The 23019-nt window shown below is 40.3% G+C and overlaps 2 protein-coding genes across 3 annotated transcripts in view; both read left to right on the plus strand.

Annotated features, from left to right (window-relative positions):
• Nucleotides 1–8354, plus strand: part of LOC147328383 (protein transport protein Sec23B) — a 137710-nt gene extending 129356 nt beyond the window's left edge. For both annotated transcript variants that reach the window (XM_086296708.1, XM_086296707.1), the window contains exons 2-19: nt 496–723; nt 1122–1179; nt 1355–1441; nt 1953–2189; nt 2336–2418; nt 2526–2670; nt 3981–4139; nt 4224–4339; nt 4447–4570; nt 4707–4787; nt 4880–4969; nt 5228–5334; nt 5856–6009; nt 6180–6257; nt 6391–6552; nt 6694–6780; nt 6901–7122; nt 7742–8354. In XM_086296708.1, coding sequence (XP_086152834.1) covers nt 503–723; nt 1122–1179; nt 1355–1441; nt 1953–2189; nt 2336–2418; nt 2526–2670; nt 3981–4139; nt 4224–4339; nt 4447–4570; nt 4707–4787; nt 4880–4969; nt 5228–5334; nt 5856–6009; nt 6180–6257; nt 6391–6552; nt 6694–6780; nt 6901–7122; nt 7742–7831 — 2301 coding nt within the window. In that variant the 5' untranslated portion in view covers nt 496–502 and the 3' untranslated portion in view covers nt 7832–8354. The remainder of the gene's footprint in view (nt 1–495; nt 724–1121; nt 1180–1354; nt 1442–1952; nt 2190–2335; nt 2419–2525; nt 2671–3980; nt 4140–4223; nt 4340–4446; nt 4571–4706; nt 4788–4879; nt 4970–5227; nt 5335–5855; nt 6010–6179; nt 6258–6390; nt 6553–6693; nt 6781–6900; nt 7123–7741) is intronic.
• Nucleotides 8355–17362: 9008 nt separating this feature from the next.
• Nucleotides 17363–22975, plus strand: LOC147328386 (germ cell-specific gene 1-like protein). Its single transcript, XM_086297685.1, has 5 exons — nt 17363–17955; nt 19319–19366; nt 19957–20109; nt 20673–20784; nt 21418–22975. The coding sequence occupies exons 1-5, from the start codon at nt 17667–17669 to the stop codon at nt 21710–21712; spliced, it is 897 nt and encodes a 298-aa protein (XP_086153811.1). The 5' UTR covers nt 17363–17666; the 3' UTR covers nt 21713–22975.
• The last annotated feature ends 44 nt before the right edge of the window (nt 22976–23019 follow it).

Consider the following 23019-nt stretch of genomic DNA (forward strand, 5'->3'; position numbering starts at 1 on the left):
TATAATTTAATCCACGTTAAACACGTTGCATGTTTTTGCAGTCCTTTGATGTTTATTCTTGACTATGCAGCTTCACATAGTCATGAGAAAGAATGAGAGTATACAGTTGCTACAACAGCATGCTTGGCAATGATTTGCAAAAGGCGTCACCAATGTTTCAGTGACGTCCGCTAACAAAGGTAGAGCTTTAAAATACCTGCAGGATTCCTCCGCACTCTTTGAAAACTTGCTGGTCAGGTTTTCTAATGTTAAAATTTGTGCGTCATGCTTTCGAAAATCCGTTCCTTTTTATAGCACACGAGAGAAAAGATCACAGGTATAAAGAGTAGGCGCTGACTGCAGCTAGCAGAAGAAAGCCGGTACACAGCAGAGAGGGAACATCGGAAGATTTGGAGTGGTACCGTTTGGATTACCACTTCCACGCTTATTATTTTAATTCTTCAGCGGGACTGATAACCTCACTGTGTTATTTTGGGGGATCTTTTCCTTCTGAAGATCAGTGATGACAACCTACCAGGAGTTCATTCAACAAAATGAGGACAGAGATGGGGTGAGATTCAGCTGGAACCTCTGGCCCTCGAGCCGCCTTGAAGCCACCAGGCTGGTAGTCCCTGTCTCCTGCCTCTTCACACCTCTCAAAGAGAGGCCCAACTTGCCACCGGTCCAGTATGAGCCAGTTCTTTGCAGCCGGGCCAACTGTAAGGCAGTGCTCAACCCACTATGGTGAGTTTCACAGAAAAACAGTACTCTAGCTTATAAAGTGTATCCTTTTGAATGTTTATTTTAATCATGCGTTTTGGTATATGTATGTGATATAATTTCCTTGACTTTTAGTATTTTAGTTTCATCATTTAAAGCCACAGATGTCTGTTCCTGACATTTATTTACTAAAGTGTTATATTTGCAAATGTAAATGTGAGTGAAAGGAGATGCAGGGATTTGAATTTGACTTTTTTTTCTAACCCATCAGCACTTCTAAATGCTGAGGTGTTCTTAGTATTGGGTGTGGTGCATGAGAACTGCAAACACTAAATACACCTTGTGTATATTTCAGTCACAGCCACACTTATGACAATTAGATACAACCTCTATTTTCTTACTTTTATTCTTATTTTTTACAGTCAAGTTGACTTCAGAGCAAAAATATGGGCCTGCAACTTCTGCTTCCAGAGAAACCCTGTAAGTACTGTGGCTGAGAGCATAGTTTAGTCTTGCTGCTATTTGAAACGTATCGCTGCCAAAACGTGTCTCTGCATTCATAACTTAATGCTGATGAGCTACATTCCTTTTTTAGGTTGGTTAATCTTGATATCTTTCTGTGTGCGTGTGTGTGTGTGTGTGTGTGTGCGCGCAGTTCCCTCCCTCTTACGCAGGCATATCAGACGTGAACCAGCCAGCTGAGCTTATGCCACAGTTTTCTACAATTGAGTACATAGTACAGGTAAATACTGCATACATGTCTGCACTCTGACCTTAACAATTTGTATTAAGTCCAGAAGATGTAAGGTATAAAGGTCAACATTAACAGTTTTCAGTAGTATCACATATGTTTTTTTAGGGATGCCTTATTTTTGACAGTGACAGATGTAATAACAGAAAAGTAGACCTAAGTTAAATTATACAGGTAGCTGTAATAAACATTTTAAATGGTAATTATAAAAGCAAAACCACTTTGAGCCTGACGTCTGTTGTGGTTGGCATTTGTAACAATACTACTACTAGTTTATAATGTGTAGTGTATTCAGAAAGTATGACTATGAGCTTCTGATGTTCACATGCCATCTCTGCTAGTGCCGGTAATATAGAAATATATACGAAGCAAGCAGCAAACCACACAGCACCACATGAAAACATAAACAATAGTCTCAATTGTTTTTCACTATGTGATTATGACTGTTTGGATACAATGTGATTTCATCAGTTTTTGACTTTAGTCTCCTGCCTCTTTACAGCGTGGTCCTGCAGCTCCTCTCATCTTCCTGTATGTGGTGGACACATGTTTGGAAGAAGAAGATCTCCAGGCTCTCAAGGAGTCTCTCCAGATGTCTCTCAGTCTGCTGCCCCCCAACGCTCTTGTGGGCCTCATCACATTTGGCCGCATGGTTCAAGTTCATGAGCTGAGCTGCGAGGGGATTGCTAAGAGCTATGTGTTTCGAGGCACCAAGGATCTTACCGCCAAACAGATACAGGTAAGTCCAGCCAAAGGCCTTTGGTAGTCTGGTGTGAGTGACACACTTATTAGGGGGGAAAAAACAGGAAGTCCATTTAGATTAAAAAGTACAAAAAACAAGGTTAGCTATTGTTAAACGTGTAAAACCTTTGCTTTTCATTTCAGGAGATGCTGGGTTTAACAAAGCCAGCTGTAACAGGACAACAAGGTCGTCCTTTGGCCCCTCAGGATGCTGCTGCCACTTGCAAGTACGTCGGAGCACAAACAATTCATGTTTGTCAGTTGATGGTTATTGTTTACAAAAAAAGCAAAGCACTTTTTTTTTCTAAAACGTGTGTGTGTGTCTTATATTCAGGTTTCTTCAGCCTGTGCATCGAGTCGATATGAATCTGACAGATTTGCTGGGAGAGCTTCAGAGAGACCCGTGGCCTGTCCCTCAGGGTAAACGGCCACTCCGATCCACTGGTGTTGCGCTGTCTGTCGCTGTCGGCCTGCTGGAGGTACGAAAGACAAAAAACTATCTCATACATTAAGTGCATACAAGTGATGCTGTACTGTCAATAATCTGAAATGGAACACATAAAGCCATTTATGATCACAGAAACAGTCATTTACAAGGTTTATCTACAACTAAAGCAAATACAGTAATTCACAGCAACCTGAACTTTAGCTTCTTAAAGACAATTGTGCCACATGTACCTCTTCCGAACAGCACACGCTGTCTGATAATGATCAGACAAACAGTAAATATTCTCTGTCCGTTCAAAGGCTGTTACCTTGTGCTTTTTTTTCCCCCTCCACTGTCAACCACCCTTTTTGTACTGCTAATCTGTGTGGTTATATAACTGATAGTACAACAGAACATTCCCCAGCTGTACTAGAATACATTTTGCTCTTTCACTGACTTCAGATTCACTGATTTGTCTTAAGGGATATGACTAAATGAATGAGTCTTTTATTTATTTATTTTTTCCATGTAAAGGAGAACCGCAAACAGCTTTTGGCATCAAGTATCAGCTGGCTCATTTGTTTGTTCTCTTTGAATGGTAAATGGTAAATGGTCTGTATTTGTATAGCGCTTTTCTAGTCCCTAAGGACCCCAAAGCGCTTTACACAACCTGTCATCCACCCATTCACACACTGGTGATGGCAAGCTACAATGTAGCCACAGCCACCCTGGGGCGCACTGACAGAGGCGAGGCTGCCGGACACTGGCGCCACCGGGCCCTCTGACCACCACCAGTAGGCAACGGGTGAAGTGTCTTGCCCAAGGACACAACGACCAAGACTGTCCAAGCCGGGGCTCGAACCGGCAACCTTCCAATTACAAGGCGAACTCCCAACTCTTGAGCCACGATAACTCTTTGTCCCTTTGGTAAATGAATCAGCCTTTATATAGAATGTGTTATCAAATACAGACATCATATTTAAAGCAAATTCCTGCTGCTTGGTGGCTACTTGGTTGAGTTCCAAATATTTCACTATCTCAGACCTTCCCAGACTCTGGGACTCTGGACCTCACTGTTGGAAGAGTTGGTTATGACGTCTGCCCTTTGCTTACACGTGTTCCTTGAACCATTTATTCTAACTCGTTCCCTTAATTCAACATTTATGCTTTTATGGTTCATTTTCAAATGGACTGGTTAATGATGTTTTATTTTGTGATGTAAATTCCACTTGCACATATTGGTTGTTATAAAAGCAAAAAAGTTTTGACGATATATTTTACACGAGATCACAGAATTGCTGAATGTTAACTTGGGGTATAATGATACTTGCACTAACTGAAGTCCATTTCCTGTCTCCTCAGGGTACATTCCCCAACACAGGGGCTCGTGTGATGCTTTTTATTGGAGGACCACCCACCCAGGGCCCTGGAATGGTGGTGGGAGATGAGCTGAAAACTCCAATTCGTTCCTGGCATGACATCCAGAAAGACAATGCTCGCCATCTGAAAAAGGCCACCAAGGTAAGCATGCAGTAGTACTTGTATTTGATTGAAACCTTTCCTTGCATATTACATAAATTTAACGTGTTTGTTTGTTTTTCACAGTATTATGAAGCCTTGGCCAATCGTTCAGCAACAAATGGCCACAGTATTGATATCTATGCCTGCGCCCTAGACCAGACTGGACTGCTTGAAATGAAGTGCTTATCTAATCTCACTGGGTAAGTAAGCACTATTTATTACATTCATTGAAGGTGTGTAATTGCATTAGTATGCCCTTTTAAAAAAATAATTAAGAATCTTGACAATTTATTGTGCTGTGTTTCAGGGGGCACATTGTGATGGGAGACTCCTTCAATACCTCATTGTTCAAACAAACCTTCCAGAGAGTCTTTAGTAAGGACTACAATGGTGACTTCCGCATGGCCTTTGGAGGTGTCCTGGAAGTCAAGGTAAAGGCTTGATTTAGTCCTTTGAGTTATACGTGTGATTACTTTCTATATTGGGATTTGTAATGATAGAACAAAGGTAACATATATTAGCTGTTGAAAACGTTAACTGTATTTCTTTCTCTGTCTGGCTTTATAGACCTCGAGAGAGCTGAAGGTTTCCGGTGCAATTGGACCATGTGTTTCACTCAACTCAAAGTCTCCCTGTGTATCAGAGAATGTGAGTGACTGAGCCAGATATGATTTGGATTCTTTACTGTCATGTTGAGTAATCTGGGATATTTATCAAATTGCACTCTCTGTTTTGTGCAGGAATTGGGCATTGGTGGCACCAGCCAATGGAAGGTGTGCGGTCTCAACCCCTCCACTACTTTGGGCATCTATTTTGAAGTTGTGAATCAGGTAAAATAAGAACTTGAACCTCAGCATTTTAGCTAGATAGAATTACAGTAAGCTGATAAGAGTGGAAATGTTAGGAGGCCAAACAATGAATAGTTGTAATGAAGAATTGTGGCTTTGTTTAGTAAAAGATTCTTCAGACAAAGGCTTTTTGTGTCTCTGTATGGGTTTTTCTTTTCTTCTTTTTTTCCCCCCTTTCCCAGTAAAATAGAAATGATTGTCGACTGCATTCTTACTGTTTCTACTGTTTTGTGTTTGCAGCACAATGCACCAGTCCCTCAGGGTGGACGTGGGGCAGTCCAGTTTGTAACCCAGTACCAGCACTCAAACACACAAAGAAGGATACGGGTCACCACCATCGCCAGGAAGTAAGACTCCTGTTTTATTGTTCATCTAAATTGATATGAAACATGATTAACTAGACTGCACCTAAAAATGCGCTTAAATTTGGTATGTTCTTACCAAACCGGTTCCTCTTAATAAAGATAATGTCGGGTGTGTAAAATGATGGTTTAATGAGCCTCCAATACACCCAAGAGAATGACAGCTGCCACCATTTCATTGTTCATCTAAATGGATGTGAACCATGGCCAACTAGACTGCACCTAAAATGTACTTAAATTTGGTATGTTCTCAATAAAGTAATTGCTGGAAGTGTAAAATGTTGGTTTAATGAGGCCAAGAGAATGACAACTGCATAAATATTTTCCTCTCTAGAAAGGATGTTTGCATTCCTGCAATTTAGACCAACGCCTTTGAGACCTGTTTGCATGTGCGTCATGTACACCACACCTATTCTGACCTCTGCTTCTCTGGTTTCTTCTATTCTTCTTATCTCTATCCCTCCCATTCTCTTTCTCGCTTCTCTTTCTTTCTTAAACTACTCCAGCTGGGCAGATGCCCAATCTCAGATTCAGCACATCGAATCATCCTTCGACCAAGAAGCAGCTGCAGTGCTCATGGCCCGCTTGGGCGTCTTTAGGGCAGAGTCTGAAGAGGGTCCTGATGTGTTGCGTTGGCTTGACAGGCAGCTCATCCGCCTGGTAAGTGACACTCCTACGTAGCAGAGTTTGCAACATGTTAACAATACATAGTTGGAATACTTCCGATACCCGTGTTGTGAATAGTGTTGATATTTATCTATTGTGACTCCTGATGTGAACGTCATGCATGGTACGTATTTAAACCACGTTATCTTGTTCCTTTGTTTCAGTGTCAGAAATTTGGCCAGTTCAACAAAGATGATCCGACATCTTTTAGACTGTCAGAGTCTCTGTCCCTCTATCCACAGGTAATTTCTTTCAAATGTAGCCATTATTATGATTATCATACTCCCCCCTAATTTAATTCAGTTATGCTGGAATACTCTGCTAGGAAAAACAATGTGAACATTGTGTGAACATTTTTCTCTCCTACACCTACAGTTTATGTTCCACTTGCGACGGTCACCATTCCTGCAAGTTTTCAACAACAGCCCAGATGAGTCTTCCTACTACAGGCATCACTTTGTCAGGCAAGACCTGACCCAGTCCCTGATCATGATCCAGCCCATCCTCTACTCGTACTCCTTCCACGGACCACCAGAGGTCAGCCTCATACGCTCAACACTATCATCCTATCATCAATGTTTTGTGTTACTCACTGGCAGCTGAACAGCCAGCTCCTAGTAAAAGTGTTTATATTTTTGGTGCTAAATTGTTGTGCATTGTGTCATGGATGTGTTACAGCCTGTGCTCCTGGACAGTAGCAGTATCCTGCCAGATCGAATCCTGCTGATGGACACCTTCTTCCAGCTGGTTATCTACCATGGAGAGGTAAGGCAGCAGATTTTTCAACAAATTATCCATTAAAAATGTTATTTTATATGCTTAAACTATTTACACAAAACTCTGTATGTTGTGATGCATTTGGATTTTTTTCTCTTTTTGTTCCAGACCATTGCTCAATGGCGAAAAGCAGGCTACCAAGAAATGGCAGAGTATGAGAACTTCAAACAGCTGCTGCAGGCTCCACTGGATGACGCTCAAGAGATCCTACAGACACGCTTCCCCATGCCACGCTACATTGACACTGAGCACGGAGGCTCCCAGGCTCGCTTCCTGCTCTCCAAGGTCAACCCATCGCAGACCCACAACAACCTCTATGCCTGGGGACAGGTACAGTATTAAAATATACTGTTTTATTTGCATTTGTATTTGAAACGTTTGGACTGAAATTCTCAACTAGCCTGTTTTGTTTTTAGTTTAATGAAAGGCACCAAATTTGCAGTTTTACTATAGTTATATCTTTTGCGCTACATTCAAATATGTAAATGTAAAATTCTCAAATGTAGTGGATTTGTCTCCTGCCTCATGCATACATTTTTTTTTTATTTTCCATAAAGTTTTCATTTCATCTATTTGTACAAGTATAGACTAAAATCCCAGGATTGACTTTAAGTCTTCTGAGACATCCATCCTGATTGTTTTTCACCCACAGGACAGGCAAACTGTCAGTAAATACAGGTCTTGGATAAGCTAACCTGTAGAAGATTGCAAGCTGAAAATAGCACTAATCTCTTATTTCCCAAGTCAAGGAAGTGCTTTGTACAAATACTGCAAGAAAAGGAGAAAATCTACGGAAGTCTGAGAATAGGATTATCACCAGAGCGTGGTCTTGCATAAGCCAATCTTCAAAGCGAGCATTTTGCTCATTAAAGTGGTCAGAGTTATGTTGTGATGAGATGTGTTTGCAAAGTGAGTAAATCACCATTTTGCTCCTCCCTTGTTCCAATAGGAGACAGGAGCCCCAATCCTTACTGATGACGTGAGCCTGCAGGTCTTCATGGACCACTTGAAGAAACTGGCTGTTTCCAGCTCAGCATAGAACTCGCTATTCCACCTCAAAGAGAAAAGAATTGATACAGCATTTTTCTTCCATCGGGATCCATTAACATTTCTGCAGTTTTGTAAAGGAGCCAAACCGAGACAGTCTACTGTTTGTGCTTGTTTCAGTTTGCTGTTTGGAGGCCAATGTGATGTTTATACGACACAAAAAAGGGTGATGGCACATTGGTATATTAAAAAAAAAAAGATAGTAATAACATGTCTACTCATTTTCAATAAACAGCTTATTTATGAGAAATGTTTAGAGTTCTCCTCAACCAAACTGTCCTCATATCAATAATATCCCTACTTCTGTTTAATATTTGGTATTACCTATGAAATGCAGAATGATTAGACTAATACTTTCATCTTTTTTTTTTATAAAATATGTATCTACTGCATCAGACTGTGTATAAGGTTTAATAAGATGATTATTTGTGTCTGCTTTTGTCTATAGCTAAATTTGACATGTCTAGAAATGTTTTCATTAATAAATTATAATGGTACCACTTGTTTAAAAAATATCCGCAATGCTGTACCGTCTTGGTGCTGATTTCTTGTCCCGATCCAATCCAACTTTATTTATACAGCACTTTAAAAACAACGTGGTTGACCAAAGTGCTTTCCAGTGAAAAACTGAGTTCGCTCAAAACAGTGTTCCTCCCTGTCCAAGATGTGTACATCCTCATCCTTGAAAGAGTGTCCACTGGCCTGTAGGTGTAAATAGACTGCAGAGTCCTGGCCAGTACACATCTTGGACAGGGAGGAACGCTGGTTTGAGCGCGGAGTCAAGGAGCCCATTTACGTGAAAAGGAAAAGACCATCTCTGAATCGAGGAGGGGCCTAAGGGTACGTCTATCGCCATCTTACAATGCTGTGATTGCAGCCATTCCCCAACTCTCTGTGAATGGTCCTCATGGCCATTGATCAGTCGTTGTTGATCAATGGTCATGAGAATTTGCATAATTAAGATTAAGGAACTGACCTCCCAGCCCATTGTTCCTTCAGTGGGCTGGTTTCACTCATTATGCAAATGTACTGTTTATGCGATTTGGGGAAACCTGAAGTCAGCTGAGACTGAAGAAGTCACTTGGATGAGTGACGAAACGTTTCTCCCTCAAAACGCTACGTCCAGATGAACAGAATCAACTTTTGGAGATTTACTTACCTGGATGATTGGGCATGCATCAGGAAGATCTTAAATGTTTTCTGTGGATTTTCTCTCCCTGAATAGTTCTGAGTAATGGAAGTGGGGTGTGAATGAGACACGGCGGGTCCAGAGATCATAGTTTTGAGCCATCTTTATTGACTGCGGCTGCCAGCCGCACATGCATCACACCACAATGCAACTTGCAGCTCCAGTTACCTCCGTGCAGGTGCGTCCACACGGAACCGCAGTCCACGCCCCACCACAGGAAGTTAATCAGTTCAGCTCAGCTGTGACTGAGTATGTTCTCTATGACAAACATTTAGATATTTTTTTTTAGAGTGTACTATAATCCTGTCCTATTCACTATCTCATTCTCCACAACCCAGGTGCACTGTCAGGTGTCTCCTGAACTCAAACTTTATTATATTGTACAGCTGTGTAAAACACTGTTGCTGTTTTTTGTAGAACAGGGAAACCGCATAGTCTTTCCTTGCACTTGTATATTAGGTGTAAAATCATGTTTTGTCATCAGCTCTGGATTTTCTCTTGGCAAACATGCTCAGTGCAGACACCAAGGTTCTTGAACAGAATAAAGAATACTCTTTACTGTCTAGCACTGCAAATATGAAAGGTTGCGTGCAAGGTTGCGTGCAAGTGTGAGCACTGGAATGGCATGAACCGTGCTGCTACTACAGTCTACATCCTCTGTGCAGATTGGACGCAACACCCAATACCCAAACAATTGTCTTTTTTTTTTTTCATTCACTGCTACTGTATGAAAAGCCCACATAGAACACAATCCCAATCATAAAACCACTCACACACCATCTACTATCACTGTAAGCTGATTTCAGAGCACCCAGACCGTATGATTTCGAGGATCAGTGAACGGCAGATTATGAAGACTAATCCTTAGGGGCTATCTGTTTAGAGGCACATTGTACTCTTAGCAGCTTTAAGTGGAAGTTGCTGTGGAAATACAAATGAATGCTGTGTCTGTCAAGAGCTTAGCCCTTACTATGTGCGCTATGAGACTGCATATGCTTTAAAGGTATTCATGACCAAATCAAAACATAAGTGCAATGACTTTTAATCTCTTTTGACATGGGTAGCTGTGCATACTATCAAAATATCCTTGTAAATCTATGCATTTTGCAGTTAAAAATTGCTATGCTGCATGTATTTTGTGGTCATATAGAACACAGATATGAAATAATCTCCTGAAGGAAAATTTGTGTCTGTTAATCTGTGTGTCTATATACTTGGTCATCTTGATTCGTGCAAAAGCTGTCACCCAAAGATGTTCCAAGGGACAAAAGAACATTACAATTGCTTTTAATGCTTTAGTTTTTTTCCTTTTTTTTCTCTTCTTCCATCAATGATAATTCATGACGCTTGTGCCCTAGGCTTAGGAAAAGCTGTAAGGAAATGTGCCAACTTCTTTTCTCCTATCGAATCCTAACATTTCAGTTGTATTTTTATATTCCAGCAACTAGAGAAATCCATTCTGGCTTCTGTGCCTGAAAGCTAAGATGTCTATGCACTACCAGTCGAAAGTTTGGACACACCTTCTCATGGTTTCTCTCGTGGTTTTCTTTATTTTTACTGCTTTCTACATTGTATATACAAACTGAAGACATCAAATATATGAAGCAAGATATATGGATTAACGTAGCAAGTAATTATATTTTAGATTATATTTTTGAAATAGCCACCCTACACTTTGTTGACGGCCCTGCAAACCCTTGGCCTTCTCTCGATGAGATTCATGATGTAGTCATCTGAAATGGTTTTCACTTCACGGTGTGCCTTTTCAGGGTTCATTTGTGGAATTTTTTGCCTTCTTAATGGGGTTGGGACCAGCAGGTGTGTTGTGCAGAAGTCAGGTTGGTGCACAGTAGACAGTCCTATTTGACAACTATTAGAATTCATATTATGGCAAGAACCAATCAGCTAAGTAAAGAGAAATGACAGTCCATCATTACTTTAAGAACTGAAGGTCTAAAAGGGTAAAAAAAATAATAATAATTCATCCGAGTCACCAGCCTCAGAAATCGCAAGTTAACAGATTAGAGCCCCACACAGAGTTGTCTGCCACACAGAGTTCCAGCAGCAGACGCATTTCTACATCAAGAGAAGACTTCACGAATCAAGCCTTAATGGTCAAATAGCTGCAAAGAAACCATTACTAAGGAAAAGCAACAAGCAGAAGAGATTTGTTTGGGCCAAGAAACACACGGAGTGGACATGATACCAGTGGAAATTTGTACTTTGGTCTGATGAGTCCAAATTTGAGATCTTTGGTTCCACCCGCCGTGTCTTTGTGCAACTCTGACAAGTTGAATGCATGGTCTCTACTTTCCTGTTTCCCACTGTGAAGCATGGAGGAGGTGTGATGGTGTGGGGGAGCTTTGCTTCTAACACTGTTGGGGATTTATTGAAAATTGAAGGAACACTGAACCAACATGGCTACCACAGCATCCTGCAGCAACATGCCACGCCATCCAGTGAACAGCAGTGACAATGTGTGAACTACCTCAGCTGCAAGATGATTTTTTGCATTTAGTATCTCTTACAGCATCCTGACTATGACTGTGAAGAGTATGGCGACAACTGTGGACACAAGGTCAAAGCCAAGAACCCATGGACATGAGCAAATGCTGTATTTCCTTCCCTTAAGATACTCTGCCAGGCCTTTACTGCCTTCAGGTGTTGATTGTTTGTGACTCTTCCTCAACTCAGTTTTGTCTTCAGTGATTGAAAGTATGCCATATGGCAGCGGTCCCCAACCTTTTTTGCGCCACGGAACAGTTTATGTCCGACAATATTTTCACGGACCGGCCTTTAAATACAACAAAATAAAACCAGTACCGGTACCTAAGAAGAATTATTCATAACACACAGGAAAAGACCCAGGGAAACCGAGTTAACGATAAAAACGCTTTAAAAAAATGATAAAACTCCTGAAAAGCATAAATTTCACACCCGAGCCTCAACTCTCGCGGCCTGGTACCAAACGACTCACGACCGTGGCTCGGGGACCGCTGCTGTATGGCCATGCCTCAAGAAACTCCTGGTTTGCTTTAACAGTATTCTTTAAGTCATTAGGACTGTAATCCCTTCTGAGCAGATAGTATGGACACTGCAGAATTAATCCTGCTACTTCTATCAGCAATCACATTATCAGTAAACACTAATGACCCGGTTCCATTGGCCCTTCCATAACATTGCCACCATGTTTGATAGATAATTTGGTATTCTTTGGATTATAAGCTGTTTCTCTCCTTTTATACACTTTCCTCTTCTCATCATTCTAGTTCAAGTTAATCTTGGTTTCATCTGTCCAGAGATTTTTTTCTTTGCAGTACTGCACATGCTCTTTTAGATGTTTTCTGGCTAAATATAATCTTCCTGATCTTCAGTGTAATCACTGGTCTGCAACTTATTATGAAATCTCTGCATTTCCATTCATGTATGTCTCTTGATTGTAGACTCTGAAAATAATATACCTACCTCCTTGTGACATCCTCTCACTCCTGTTTGGTCACAGACGTTTAATTTGCAGGATATTTTGAAGCGGTAACCAAAGAAAAGAGTATTGTGATCATCCTTTTTGGCTTCCCATTCCTGCTTTTCCAGGCTTTTTAGTGTTGCTGAGCTGACCACTGCATTCATTCTTTTTAAGAATGTACCAGATAATTGATTTGGGCACCCCTAAATATTTTGCTATCTATCTGATTTTGACTTTTCAGGGTAATGATGTCCTCCTTCATTCTCACTGACATTCTTTTGGATTTCATCTTGAGAGTTCCAGGGAATAGCTGGATTAAACAACGCAACTACAAGTACAACACTTGGAATTAACTCCAGATCTTTTATATGTCTAATCTGTCATAAAGTAATGAGGGAACTAGTATTTTTGTCAGTCATCTGTCTAATTTCCTTTGAGCCTCTAAAAATGAGTATAAAAATGTTCATTATTCCTAAACAGTCAGTGCAATACTTTTGTTAAATCCCTTGGATTAAAGATGAAAGTCTTCAGTTTTTGCATACCAATGAGATACTTACATAGGTCTGCTAAGTGCAGTATTATACCACAGAAGTACTGCTATGAACCACTGTACATCCTGTCACTCCTGTTTGGCCACAGATAATTTGGCTAAAGTGAGAGTACACTACATCCATTCTCTGGATCTACTCTGGATCTACTCTGTGGTCTCCTCCTTGCTACACTGCCTTGCTACTTTTCTTTCTCTTCTGTGAGGGGGTTTGTTTTACAATAGTCATATTTACACTTGTGGCATAAGCAGATTTTGACTTGTAGATGGATTACTGTCCATGCAGTGCCTCCCAAGATAAAAAAAAAATCAAATCAAATAAAAAATATATATTTTGGAGAGTAAAACTATCTGAAATAGTATCTACTTTGATCACAATTTGTAATTAGTTGAAGTGCTTGAACAATTGTGCTTAGCCATTTGCCTTAATGCCCTAAACATTTGCCAGTGCTAACAAAGAATGAGAAATGCCATTCCCAATGTGCACAAGTAAAAAAAACACTGCTTTGTTTTACATGCTTTGACAACTTCAGCTACCATCCAAAAACTGAAAGCCCTGGCTGTTCCAAAGTTATAGTTCCTAACCAAGAGTATACTTTAAAAAAAAAAGCTGGACTTTAAGTACAAGAAAACTAGAGAACATCTATTTTGCTTAGCTTTATACTACGTTGATATGAATACTGAATCAGTCTTAATTTCCATTGGTGGATGCCGTGTGCATAGCAAAACTCTCTGACACATTTACGAACTGAATTATTGTGCTCAAAGTCTTGGTTGGATGTGTGATTGGATTTCCCACATTACAGGAAAAGACTGGTTAACTTAAAAGCGTGGATTAACTTCTTGTCACGAGCTTAAGAGACGGCCTATGACCATCACAGAGATGTCATAAGCAGTTTACCATACTGTAGACAAGTGCAGGGCCTTAAAAATTATTTGACTCCTGAGCTCTTAGTTTGTTGCACATTTTTCACATATGCAACAATATGTTTCAGATTGAAGAACTGTAGTGCAGAAAAAAAACAACCCAAATGAATACAAAATGCCATTTTTAAATGATGATTTCATCTATTAAGAGAGAAAAGTTATCCAAACCTATGTGGAAAAAGTAATTGCCCCAAAAACCTAATAATTGGTTGTGTTACCCTTGGCAACAAGAACTGCAATCAAGTATTTGTGAGTCTTTCACATCATGGTAGGGGGGATTTGGTATTCTGTTCTTTGCAGAATTATTTTAATTCAGCCACTTTGGAAGGTTTTTTTAAGCATTAACTGTCTGTTTAAGATTATGCCAAAGTGTCCGTGTAGGTTCTTAGTTATCCAGGTCATTCTAGCCTAAGTAGCTTTGAAAGAAAATAACTAGACTTCTTAAGTTTTCTTGAAGACTTTTACTTCTCATCCGAGAAGAACTGAGGGAGCTTCTTGAGTGAAACGTCTTCGAGATACTACAAGAAGACAGTCGCTGCCTTTCCAAGTTCAGATTATGCCAAAGCATCTCAATAGAATTTAAGTGTAGAGCTTGACTAGGCTACTCCAAAGCATTCATTTAGGTGGACTTGCTATGGACTCGCCATTCTAGTCCTGCTATAAAACCCAAGTGTGCTATGCTTTATAGGGAACAAACTAATGGCTGGACATTCTTCTTCAGGATTTTATGGTAGCACATTCATGGTTCATGGTTATGCCTATTTAACGGGACTCCGACTTTCCAATAAACATTAAGCTTTTGTTTCATCAGTCCACAGAATATTTTCCCCAAAGTCCTGGGGATTGTTTTGGGCAAATGTGAGACGAACCTTTGTGTTCTTCTTGGTCAGCAGTCCTGTCATAGAACCCTCCAACGCATAGTGAGAGCTGCAGAGAGGATCATTGGTGTCTCTCTCCCCTCCCTCCAGGACATTTACAGCACCCGTCTCACTAAAAAAGCCCTTTGCATAGCGGCTGATCCCACGCACCCAATGCAAAGCTTCTTCAAGCTGCTGCCGTCGGGGAGGAGACTGCGGAGTCTCCAGGCCAGGACCAGCAGGCTGAAGGACAGCTTCATCCATCAGGCTGTCAGGAAGCTTAACTCCCTCCCGATTCTGCCCCCTCTCCCCTCTCTCCTCCACGGTCTCACTGAACTCTGTCACACACACTCACACACACACACTCTCTGACTCACTCACTGGCCTGCACCAGTTACCAGTCACTTTGTGGAGCATTGGACTGCCATTACCTCATAAGACTTTGTGTTACACTATCTCATACCGTACATTACCAAATCTCCATTTGCACTATTTGCCTATTTGCACTACTCTGCCTGGTTTGCACTCAATGTCATTTACCCTTATATTGTATATTGTATAGCTTTCTTGTTATATGTAAAATTGTATTATATTATTTAATTTTTTTTTACTTTAAAATATTTTACTTGCATTTTTAATCACTCTTATATTTAAATGTTCATTTTCTATTTTATCTAGGGATTGAGAGTAACGAAGTTTCTATTCTCTGTATGTCCTGTACATGTGGCAGAATTGACAATAAAGTTGACTTTGACTTTGACTTTGACTTTTCTCTTTGGAATTCTCCCAATTCGCCATTTTTGCCCAGTCTCTTCCTTATTTTTGAATCATGAACACTGACATTAACTGTGGAAAGTCAGGCCTGCAGTTTTTTAGGTGTTTTTCTGGCTTTGTGTGTGTGTGTGTGTGTGTGTGTGTGTGTGTGTGTGTGTGTGTGTGTGTGTGTGTGTGTGTGTGTGTGTGGCTTCCTGGATTAATTATCAACACATTCTGAATCTTTGGTAGTCCAGCCTCTCCTGGGAAGGCTCAGTACTGTTCCAAGTTTTCTCCATTTGTGGATAATGCCTCCCACTGTGGTTCACTGGAGTCCCAGAGCCTGTAACCCTTTGAGGACTGGTAGATGTCAGTTAAAGATTAAACCAACAACAACAAATGTTTTCCTCACGTCTTAATCATCTTTGATCTTATAAGGTGTTTACTACCTTGCCCTGCTACTCTAGTATGACTAGCAGTTTGTTCATGAGTATTTGGGACACTCTGGTAAACATGCTCTGGCCTATTTTATCAGTTTTCATAGTCATGTTGAAGTGCGGATTAGCTTCCCAGGCTGAAAATGACAGCATGTTGCTGAGCTAACAAAGATGGCAGGCCTATTTGCCCTCTTTTTCCCCTGGGGTTGTAAATATTTACTGTACAGTAAATATATACTGTACCAGTTTTTTTTTTTTTTTTTGTTTGATAAGCACGTTTCCGGCAAAATTCAGATTAGAAGTCATTCTCTGAGGACTCGGCACCTCGCCTCTAGAGTCTGCAGTTTTCTCTGCTTATATCAGTGAGCAGAGCTCAAGTCTGTTGAGCTCTGCTCACTTTTGATTTTGTCCGGAGCAGCTGCAGGCTCATCATCCTCCCCACATGACCTCCCTCTAAATGCAAGCGCGCAGGTCAGCTTCTCTGAAAACAAAACCAACTCTCAGAAATGAAGGCAAGAAGTAGAAAGTGTTGCAATGAATTTCAAATGAACTCTTATGCAACTGAATTCTATTAGATTTCATTCATTTTAAGAACTGAATGAACTGGTGAGGACATCATAGATATTCTTTATTCATCTGTAATGTTTTAAGTCTGATACTCTTTTTTCAAACAAAAATAAATTAAAAATAATTCTTTCACTGAGTCTTCTTCAATTAAGATCGACAGATACACATCTGAAAACATTTCCTGCATTACATTTTTAATAAGTTTTAACAGCGTTTGCTAAGTTAATTGACTGATTATTTACAGTTATTGTCACTGGTCACAACATAAAATTAACCGAAACTTCATGAGGTTCATTTATTGTTGAGTTTTATTTTTTTCACGTCCTCACGTCAGTAATTTTCATTGTGCTAAATAGGCTATTGTCCTCTAGGTGTAGCATTATTATCATTCATCTTAAGGCAAAATAGCCACTATTATTATATTAAAGAATACAGTTACAAAGTGGTTTCCAAATAGAGGACTATTGAGATGTCAGAAGAAAGTCTCTTTCTGCCGTATTGCTTTAAAATAGCTTGTTGAAGCTGAACTCTCCATGTGAACTGTTTTATAGGTCTGAGATTTTTTTATTTTAATTTTCCGCTTCGTGAAAATACACTCACATATCCCTGAATAGCCTCTTACAGCTTTCACTTTTCAACTCTTGCTGCATCTTATTTCAACGTTTCCGTGGTAACTTCCTACGCATCAGTCTGATAATCGTCTTGCAGCTGATAAATTTTAGGCATGGAGGGAGGGGAGGCGTAAATGACCGCGAGAGGGAGTCCGGGAGAGAGAGCGTCATAAGAAAATCCTTGGTCAAACTTGGACAAATCCTCACGCAACGTGACATCCTATAGGGTGGACACTCGTGGGGCAGCGCGTGTGAAAATGACGGAAATGTGACATTTTGGCGCACAGCTCAGCTCTCTCGGAGATGATGTTTGCACTTTGTGCACCAGTGGAAGTTGTTGAAAACTGCCGAGTGCCGAATGTGATCATCGCCTCACCTGTTGTGCTTGGAAATTAGCTGCGGCTCGCGCGTCCCTCCTACTTCGCACCCATGAACTTTTCGGAACGCCGCGCGCTGCCTCATCCTTTACGCAGACAATGAGGATGAGCCGCCGATCCAGGACCCTTCTGTCGCTTAGCTTGAACTTCTTCGCGCTGTTTTTCTCCATAACCGCGTTTATAACTACTTACTGGTGCGTCGGGACGCAGAGAGTGCCCAAGCCAAAGTGCAGCAAGCTGCGGACGCACCAGTGTATAGACTACGGGGTGAACGAAACGGACCCCAACAAAGTGGTGTACAGCTGGGAGACAGGCGACGACAGGTTCCTGTTCCGTCAGTTCCACACTGGAATCTGGATCTCATGCGAGGAAAATATTCACGATGAAAGTAAGGTGTGTGTGTGTGTAGTGCGTGAATGTTTTTTATTAGTTAACACAGCAGCTGGAATGATTACATACTACTTTGGTTCTTTTTCCTAACTTAAGAGAAACACATAACTATTCATGTAACACAACGATAATCTCGGCAATAAAAGCTTCTGTAAGTGAAGAAAAATGGCACATGCGCCAATTCATGATTACGAAGGAATGGCTTTGAAATCAGTGTAAAGACTTTAACCATTTGGAGCTATTTTTTCTTATTATTTATAATCTTTTTTTAATCTTTAGTTTTAATTGTTTATAATTGTCATCAAACTTGACAACACCTGAGCTGATGTAAGCATTAACGAACAACCATTCAACATTTAAAATAGCCAAAGAAATAAAAACAAAAACAAAAAAAAACAGCAAATAGTAATTTTTATAAACTTGTCATTTTAATCTCCTCCTTTGTCAAAATACAACACTTAGTTAAAATGGAGATTGGCTGCTCCTTCAGAGATTTTCTTTCCTTATTTTTTTAATGGCTTTCCATTTGTGTCATTATGCCTTAGAAAAGTAAGCAGCAGCACTTGAGTCTGAAATCATTTAATTCACTTTTTCATCATTATTTATTTTTTAAGGGAGACAAAATAGCACTTAGATCCCCAGCTGGCCGGCTGCCTGGGACTTGAATGGTGTGTTGCTTGAGTTACTCACTAAGTCTGACCATTATGGAGTATTGTAAATTAATAACAGAGGGCTCAAGAGGGTGGATTATACGTGTGTCAGAGGAGTGATCATGACCATGAAAAGTTCAGGGACAAAAGGTGTGATCAGCCCAGATGAGTCCTCTCTCTGTTTAGTTTATTACAGCTGGATAAGGAATTACTGAAGCATCTGTCTGTCAGCTCTGTAATACGCCATGACAACCTGTGCTGATAATCTGTGTTTTTGTGATGTACTAGAAACAAACCACAAATTCAAAATATCCAAGAAGCAATTGCAATAACACATTTTTATCTCATCAAGTGACTGTGGGATGGTGAGGAGGAAGGGGGTGCTGAGACAGCTTGAGTTAATAAGGATTACGTAACAGAGGCCTTGATGAGTTTTTCCTCAAAACAGCTGTTGCCACCCTCCTTCTACCTGATTAAAGCGTTCCACTTGCAACAAATCCAGTGGCATGCTCTGGTCAACAGATGGAAAACATCATGTCTGCAGGAATCCTTAGTGTCAATGGTTATTTTGTATCCTGTTTGTCACAGACTGTCATTATGCCACAGTTTTTGAGCCTACCTGTGTTTTTAAAGTCCATATATATATATATATATATGATCAGTAATAAATAATAAATCATGACAGCATGTCATCTTCTGCTGTGTTTCTAGGTGAGAGATGTCGAAGTTTTATTGATTTAGCCCCTGCATCAGAAAAAGGTGAGTGCTATCTGCGTTACCTTGGTTATCACAACTCTTTAAGCCCTCTAATTCTTACCCTATTTTCATTCACTGAGCTGTACTTCCCCATGTTTGTGAATATTTCTGCATCACTGTAACATCTTGGTCCGTTCTGATCTAATCAGCAACTGTCAGTTCAAGAATGTTTTAATGTGAAATCATGAAGGAGGGCTCACACATTCAGTTTAAAGTTTCACAGATGTTTAGCTGCGATGACACTTTCACTTGAGAAATGCTTAGTTCCTGTCAATCTGTCAAGAAAAGCAAAAAATCGAGAAGCGGAGTGAAGAGGAGTTGAAATGTCTGATCATCATGTGCAGCCAGATTATATTCCACTAGATTAATTGGAAGGCTGAATAAAGCTTTCTGTAAACCGGAAAGCTTTGACATCAGTTCAAGTAGCACTTCATATGAGATCGTCATGTTACTTTCACCCCACATTAAGTCTGACTAACCAGTGAGATTGAGATGTTAGGTGACAATAAATCAAAATCTTCCCTTTGATAAAGAATCTCCATCTTAATTTATGTTATTGTGCATTTCTTGTTTGCTTTTTGGGCATTTTTCAGGGATGCTGTGGTTGTCACTTGTTTCTGAGATGTTGTACATTATTCTGCTGGTGGTTGGCTTCAGTCTCATGTGTTTGGAGCTAGTGCACTCCAGCAATGTCATTGATGGACTCAAACTCAATGCCTTTGCTGCCATCTTTACAGTACTTTCAGGTATGTGCTTGATTCTATTTTTCACTAACTTTAATGCTTTTGTGACATTTCCTGCAGTGTACTGTATTCAAGTATTTGCTTCTGGTTTCTAAGATTGTCATTTATCTTTGTAAGCCAGCTTTTGAAATACAACATAACAAACATATCCTGGTTAATCTGTTAATAAGGAGGGAGCTGTTGTTCTTGAACCAGAGAAACATCCCTCTGGTTTCCTTGTAATGATCAGAAGTAAATCTGAACTCAATTCAAAATCTAAAAAAGAAACAGAAGCCTTGAGAAGAAAGCAGAGGGTCAGCTGAATATGTTTTTCACTTCTTTTCCCAAAATAACAGTTTGTAAATGAACCTTAGTAAATTACATGGATGGGGATTTAAGGTTATCTATACCTGGATAACATCACTGTTTTTACTTAGGATATTCATATTTCCATACCCATGGAAAGGGTTGATTCTGCACTCAAAAGAAATCATCGAAGTATTTTTTTAATACTGTTCTTGTTTTCTGTTTGTACACTGAATCAATCAGAAAAGCTTACTAACAATATACTGTGCATATGATTTCAGGTCTTCTTGGCATGGTGGCTCATGTCATGTACACACAGGTTTTCCAGGTCACCGTCAGCCTTGGCCCACCAGATTGGAGGCCCTACAACTGGGACTATGGCTGGTCGTTCTGGTAAGACTCTGCAAACATCCACCTCAATACAGATAATTTTATACGCTGTGTTATTTATAGTGTTACATAGATAGAGTTAAGTCAAATCGTTCTTTAAGAAACAAGATGAAGAAGTCCACTCTGCATGTCTGTGCTGCCTCACACTGTCAGCAGAAGCGCTGATCTCACCTCTCTTCAGCATCACTGTCTGTAATGAAAAAAGCCCAAAGCTCTCGTGTTATGGTAGGATTAGGCTTTGGTGTCCAAAGCCCCAGTGCGGGTGTGATTAGAATTGCATAAGGGAATAATATTTTACTCCTTTACAATGTGCACAGTATGCTGAAAATTCATTTTGGAGGCTAAACAATTCTTGACCTTCTGTGGGAATTATCCAGTCTGCATGAAAACAACATGGGATGATGATTTGATTGTCTGACCTCACATGCAAACCAGCCTGTTTGAGGAGACCAGGGGGACTTAAAGTGATTGGCACTAATCTTACCAAATACAGTGTCACGGTATTGAGGGTAAAACGTCAGAATGCCTCACCACACTGAAGCGCACCATTAGGTTTTCACTTTTTTTGTTAGTTTTTTTTTTTCAGCTACCACATCTGTTTATTAAAATATGAATTCTCTTGCTGTTTTATATCAGCATGGCCTGGGCTTCCTTCACCTGCTGTATGGGTGCATCTGTCACCACCCTCAACTCCTATACAAAGACCGTCATTGAGTTCAGACACAAACGCAAGACCTTCGAGCAAAGCATCAGGGAGGAGGACGCACGGGAGGCATTCGGATATTTCCGGGAGCACTCTGTGCACTCAATCTCCAAATCTGTGGATTATTACTCTAGTCAGACCATAAAAAGTGGCAGGAAAACTCCTATACCAGGTGACTCGCTGGACTTCAGTGACATTGCAAATTCTTTGGGGGAAGAGCAGTGCTGAGTGAGAAAGGACAGTAGGTGGCAGCATTTCTCTTAATGTGGCATCTCATTGGACTGACGCATAGTTGTCTTTGGTAAGTTTTCACTGTGGGACAAACACCTACAAAGATAACAGGCCGCGGTGTTAGCCCTGTCTGACACATTTAAGTACTGCCTTAATGAAAACCCATCATGAAAGTTTAAGTCATAGAAGTTTAAAGTTGGAAAATTGCAGCTAAAAGTGGACATGAAGGTGTTTTTTCTTTTGTGCAGCTTACCACGATGTAGATTTAAAATGTAATGTTAAGTGTATCTATACTGTTTCAAAAGAATGAGTGTCTCTTTAATGCTTCTAGCCTTATTAGACATGTTCAGTCAGAAAATCTAACTGGGTTTTCATTCTTGTGAATCAAAGCCATAAATGTATACTGCAAATGATGTGCCTGTTTACAGTATTTATGGTACTATTTATTGTAAAATAGATGTAAAGTTTGTACACAGCATGATTGTTGGTAATAATGTATCATTTTTCTTTTGAATGTTCACCTTGGCTAAGTTTGATGGTGTCATAAAGGTCAAACGATCATTTGCAAAACACTTTTGATGGACTAGAATTTTTTTTTTTTTTTTAACTGGAAAGAAATTTACCGCAGAGAACAAAATTCCCATAAACACTATGGTAAATGGCCTGTATTTGTATAGCGCTTTTCTAGTCCCTAAGGACCCCAAAGCGCTTTACACAACCTGTCATCCACGCATTCACACACTGGTGATGGCAAGCTACATTGTAGCCACAGCCACCCTGGGGTGCACTGACAGAGGCGAGGCTGCTGGGCACTGGCGCCACCGGGCCCTCTGACCACCACCAGTAGGCAACGGGTGAAGTGTCTTGCCCAAGGACACAACGACCGAGACTGTCCAAGCCGGGGCTCGAACCAGCAACCTTTGGACTACAAGGCGAACTCCCAACTCTCCAACACTCCAATAGTGCTAAACACTAGCACTATTGGAGTAATCACAGTCAGTACACCACATTTCTAACAGTGTAAGTCATTTTCATTTGATGATTCTGCTTTAACTGGAGAAAAGTAGAAACTTCATGACGGTAAAAAGGCTCTGCGGAGTGTTTCAAGCAAGTATGATGACTATTAAAGTTCCCCATTTCAAAATTGTGTTTTGATTGACTGTTACTTTCTCACCACAAAACACATCTGGTGTTTTTAGTATGATACAAATATAGAACACACAGTTTATTAAACCTTTTCAGTTACATTTTTGAACTGTAAAAATAGTACAAAGTTGATTTCAGTATTTTTTAGTGAAGCTTTT

Source organism: Aulonocara sp. 'chitande type north' Nkhata Bay, linkage group LG6 (assembly GCF_057382095.1).
Source record: "Aulonocara sp. 'chitande type north' Nkhata Bay isolate Kocher_YH1m ecotype deep benthic linkage group LG6, A_spYH_male_GT1.1, whole genome shotgun sequence".
NCBI classification, from domain to species: domain Eukaryota; kingdom Metazoa; phylum Chordata; class Actinopteri; order Cichliformes; family Cichlidae; genus Aulonocara; species Aulonocara sp. 'chitande type north' Nkhata Bay.

What these genes read in the sequence shown, in the direction of transcription:
- LOC147328386 (XM_086297685.1), top strand. Translation starts at nt 17,667, where the DNA reads ATGAGGATGAGCCGCCGATCCAGGACCCTTCTGTCGCTTAGCTTGAAC. An exon ending in AGCCCCTGCATCAGAAAAAG is followed by an intron (nt 19,367 to 19,956) that starts GTGAGTGCTATC and finishes GGCATTTTTCAG; the next exon opens with GGATGCTGTGGTTGTCACTT. An exon ending in CATCTTTACAGTACTTTCAG is followed by an intron (nt 20,110 to 20,672) that starts GTATGTGCTTGA and finishes ATATGATTTCAG; the next exon opens with GTCTTCTTGGCATGGTGGCT.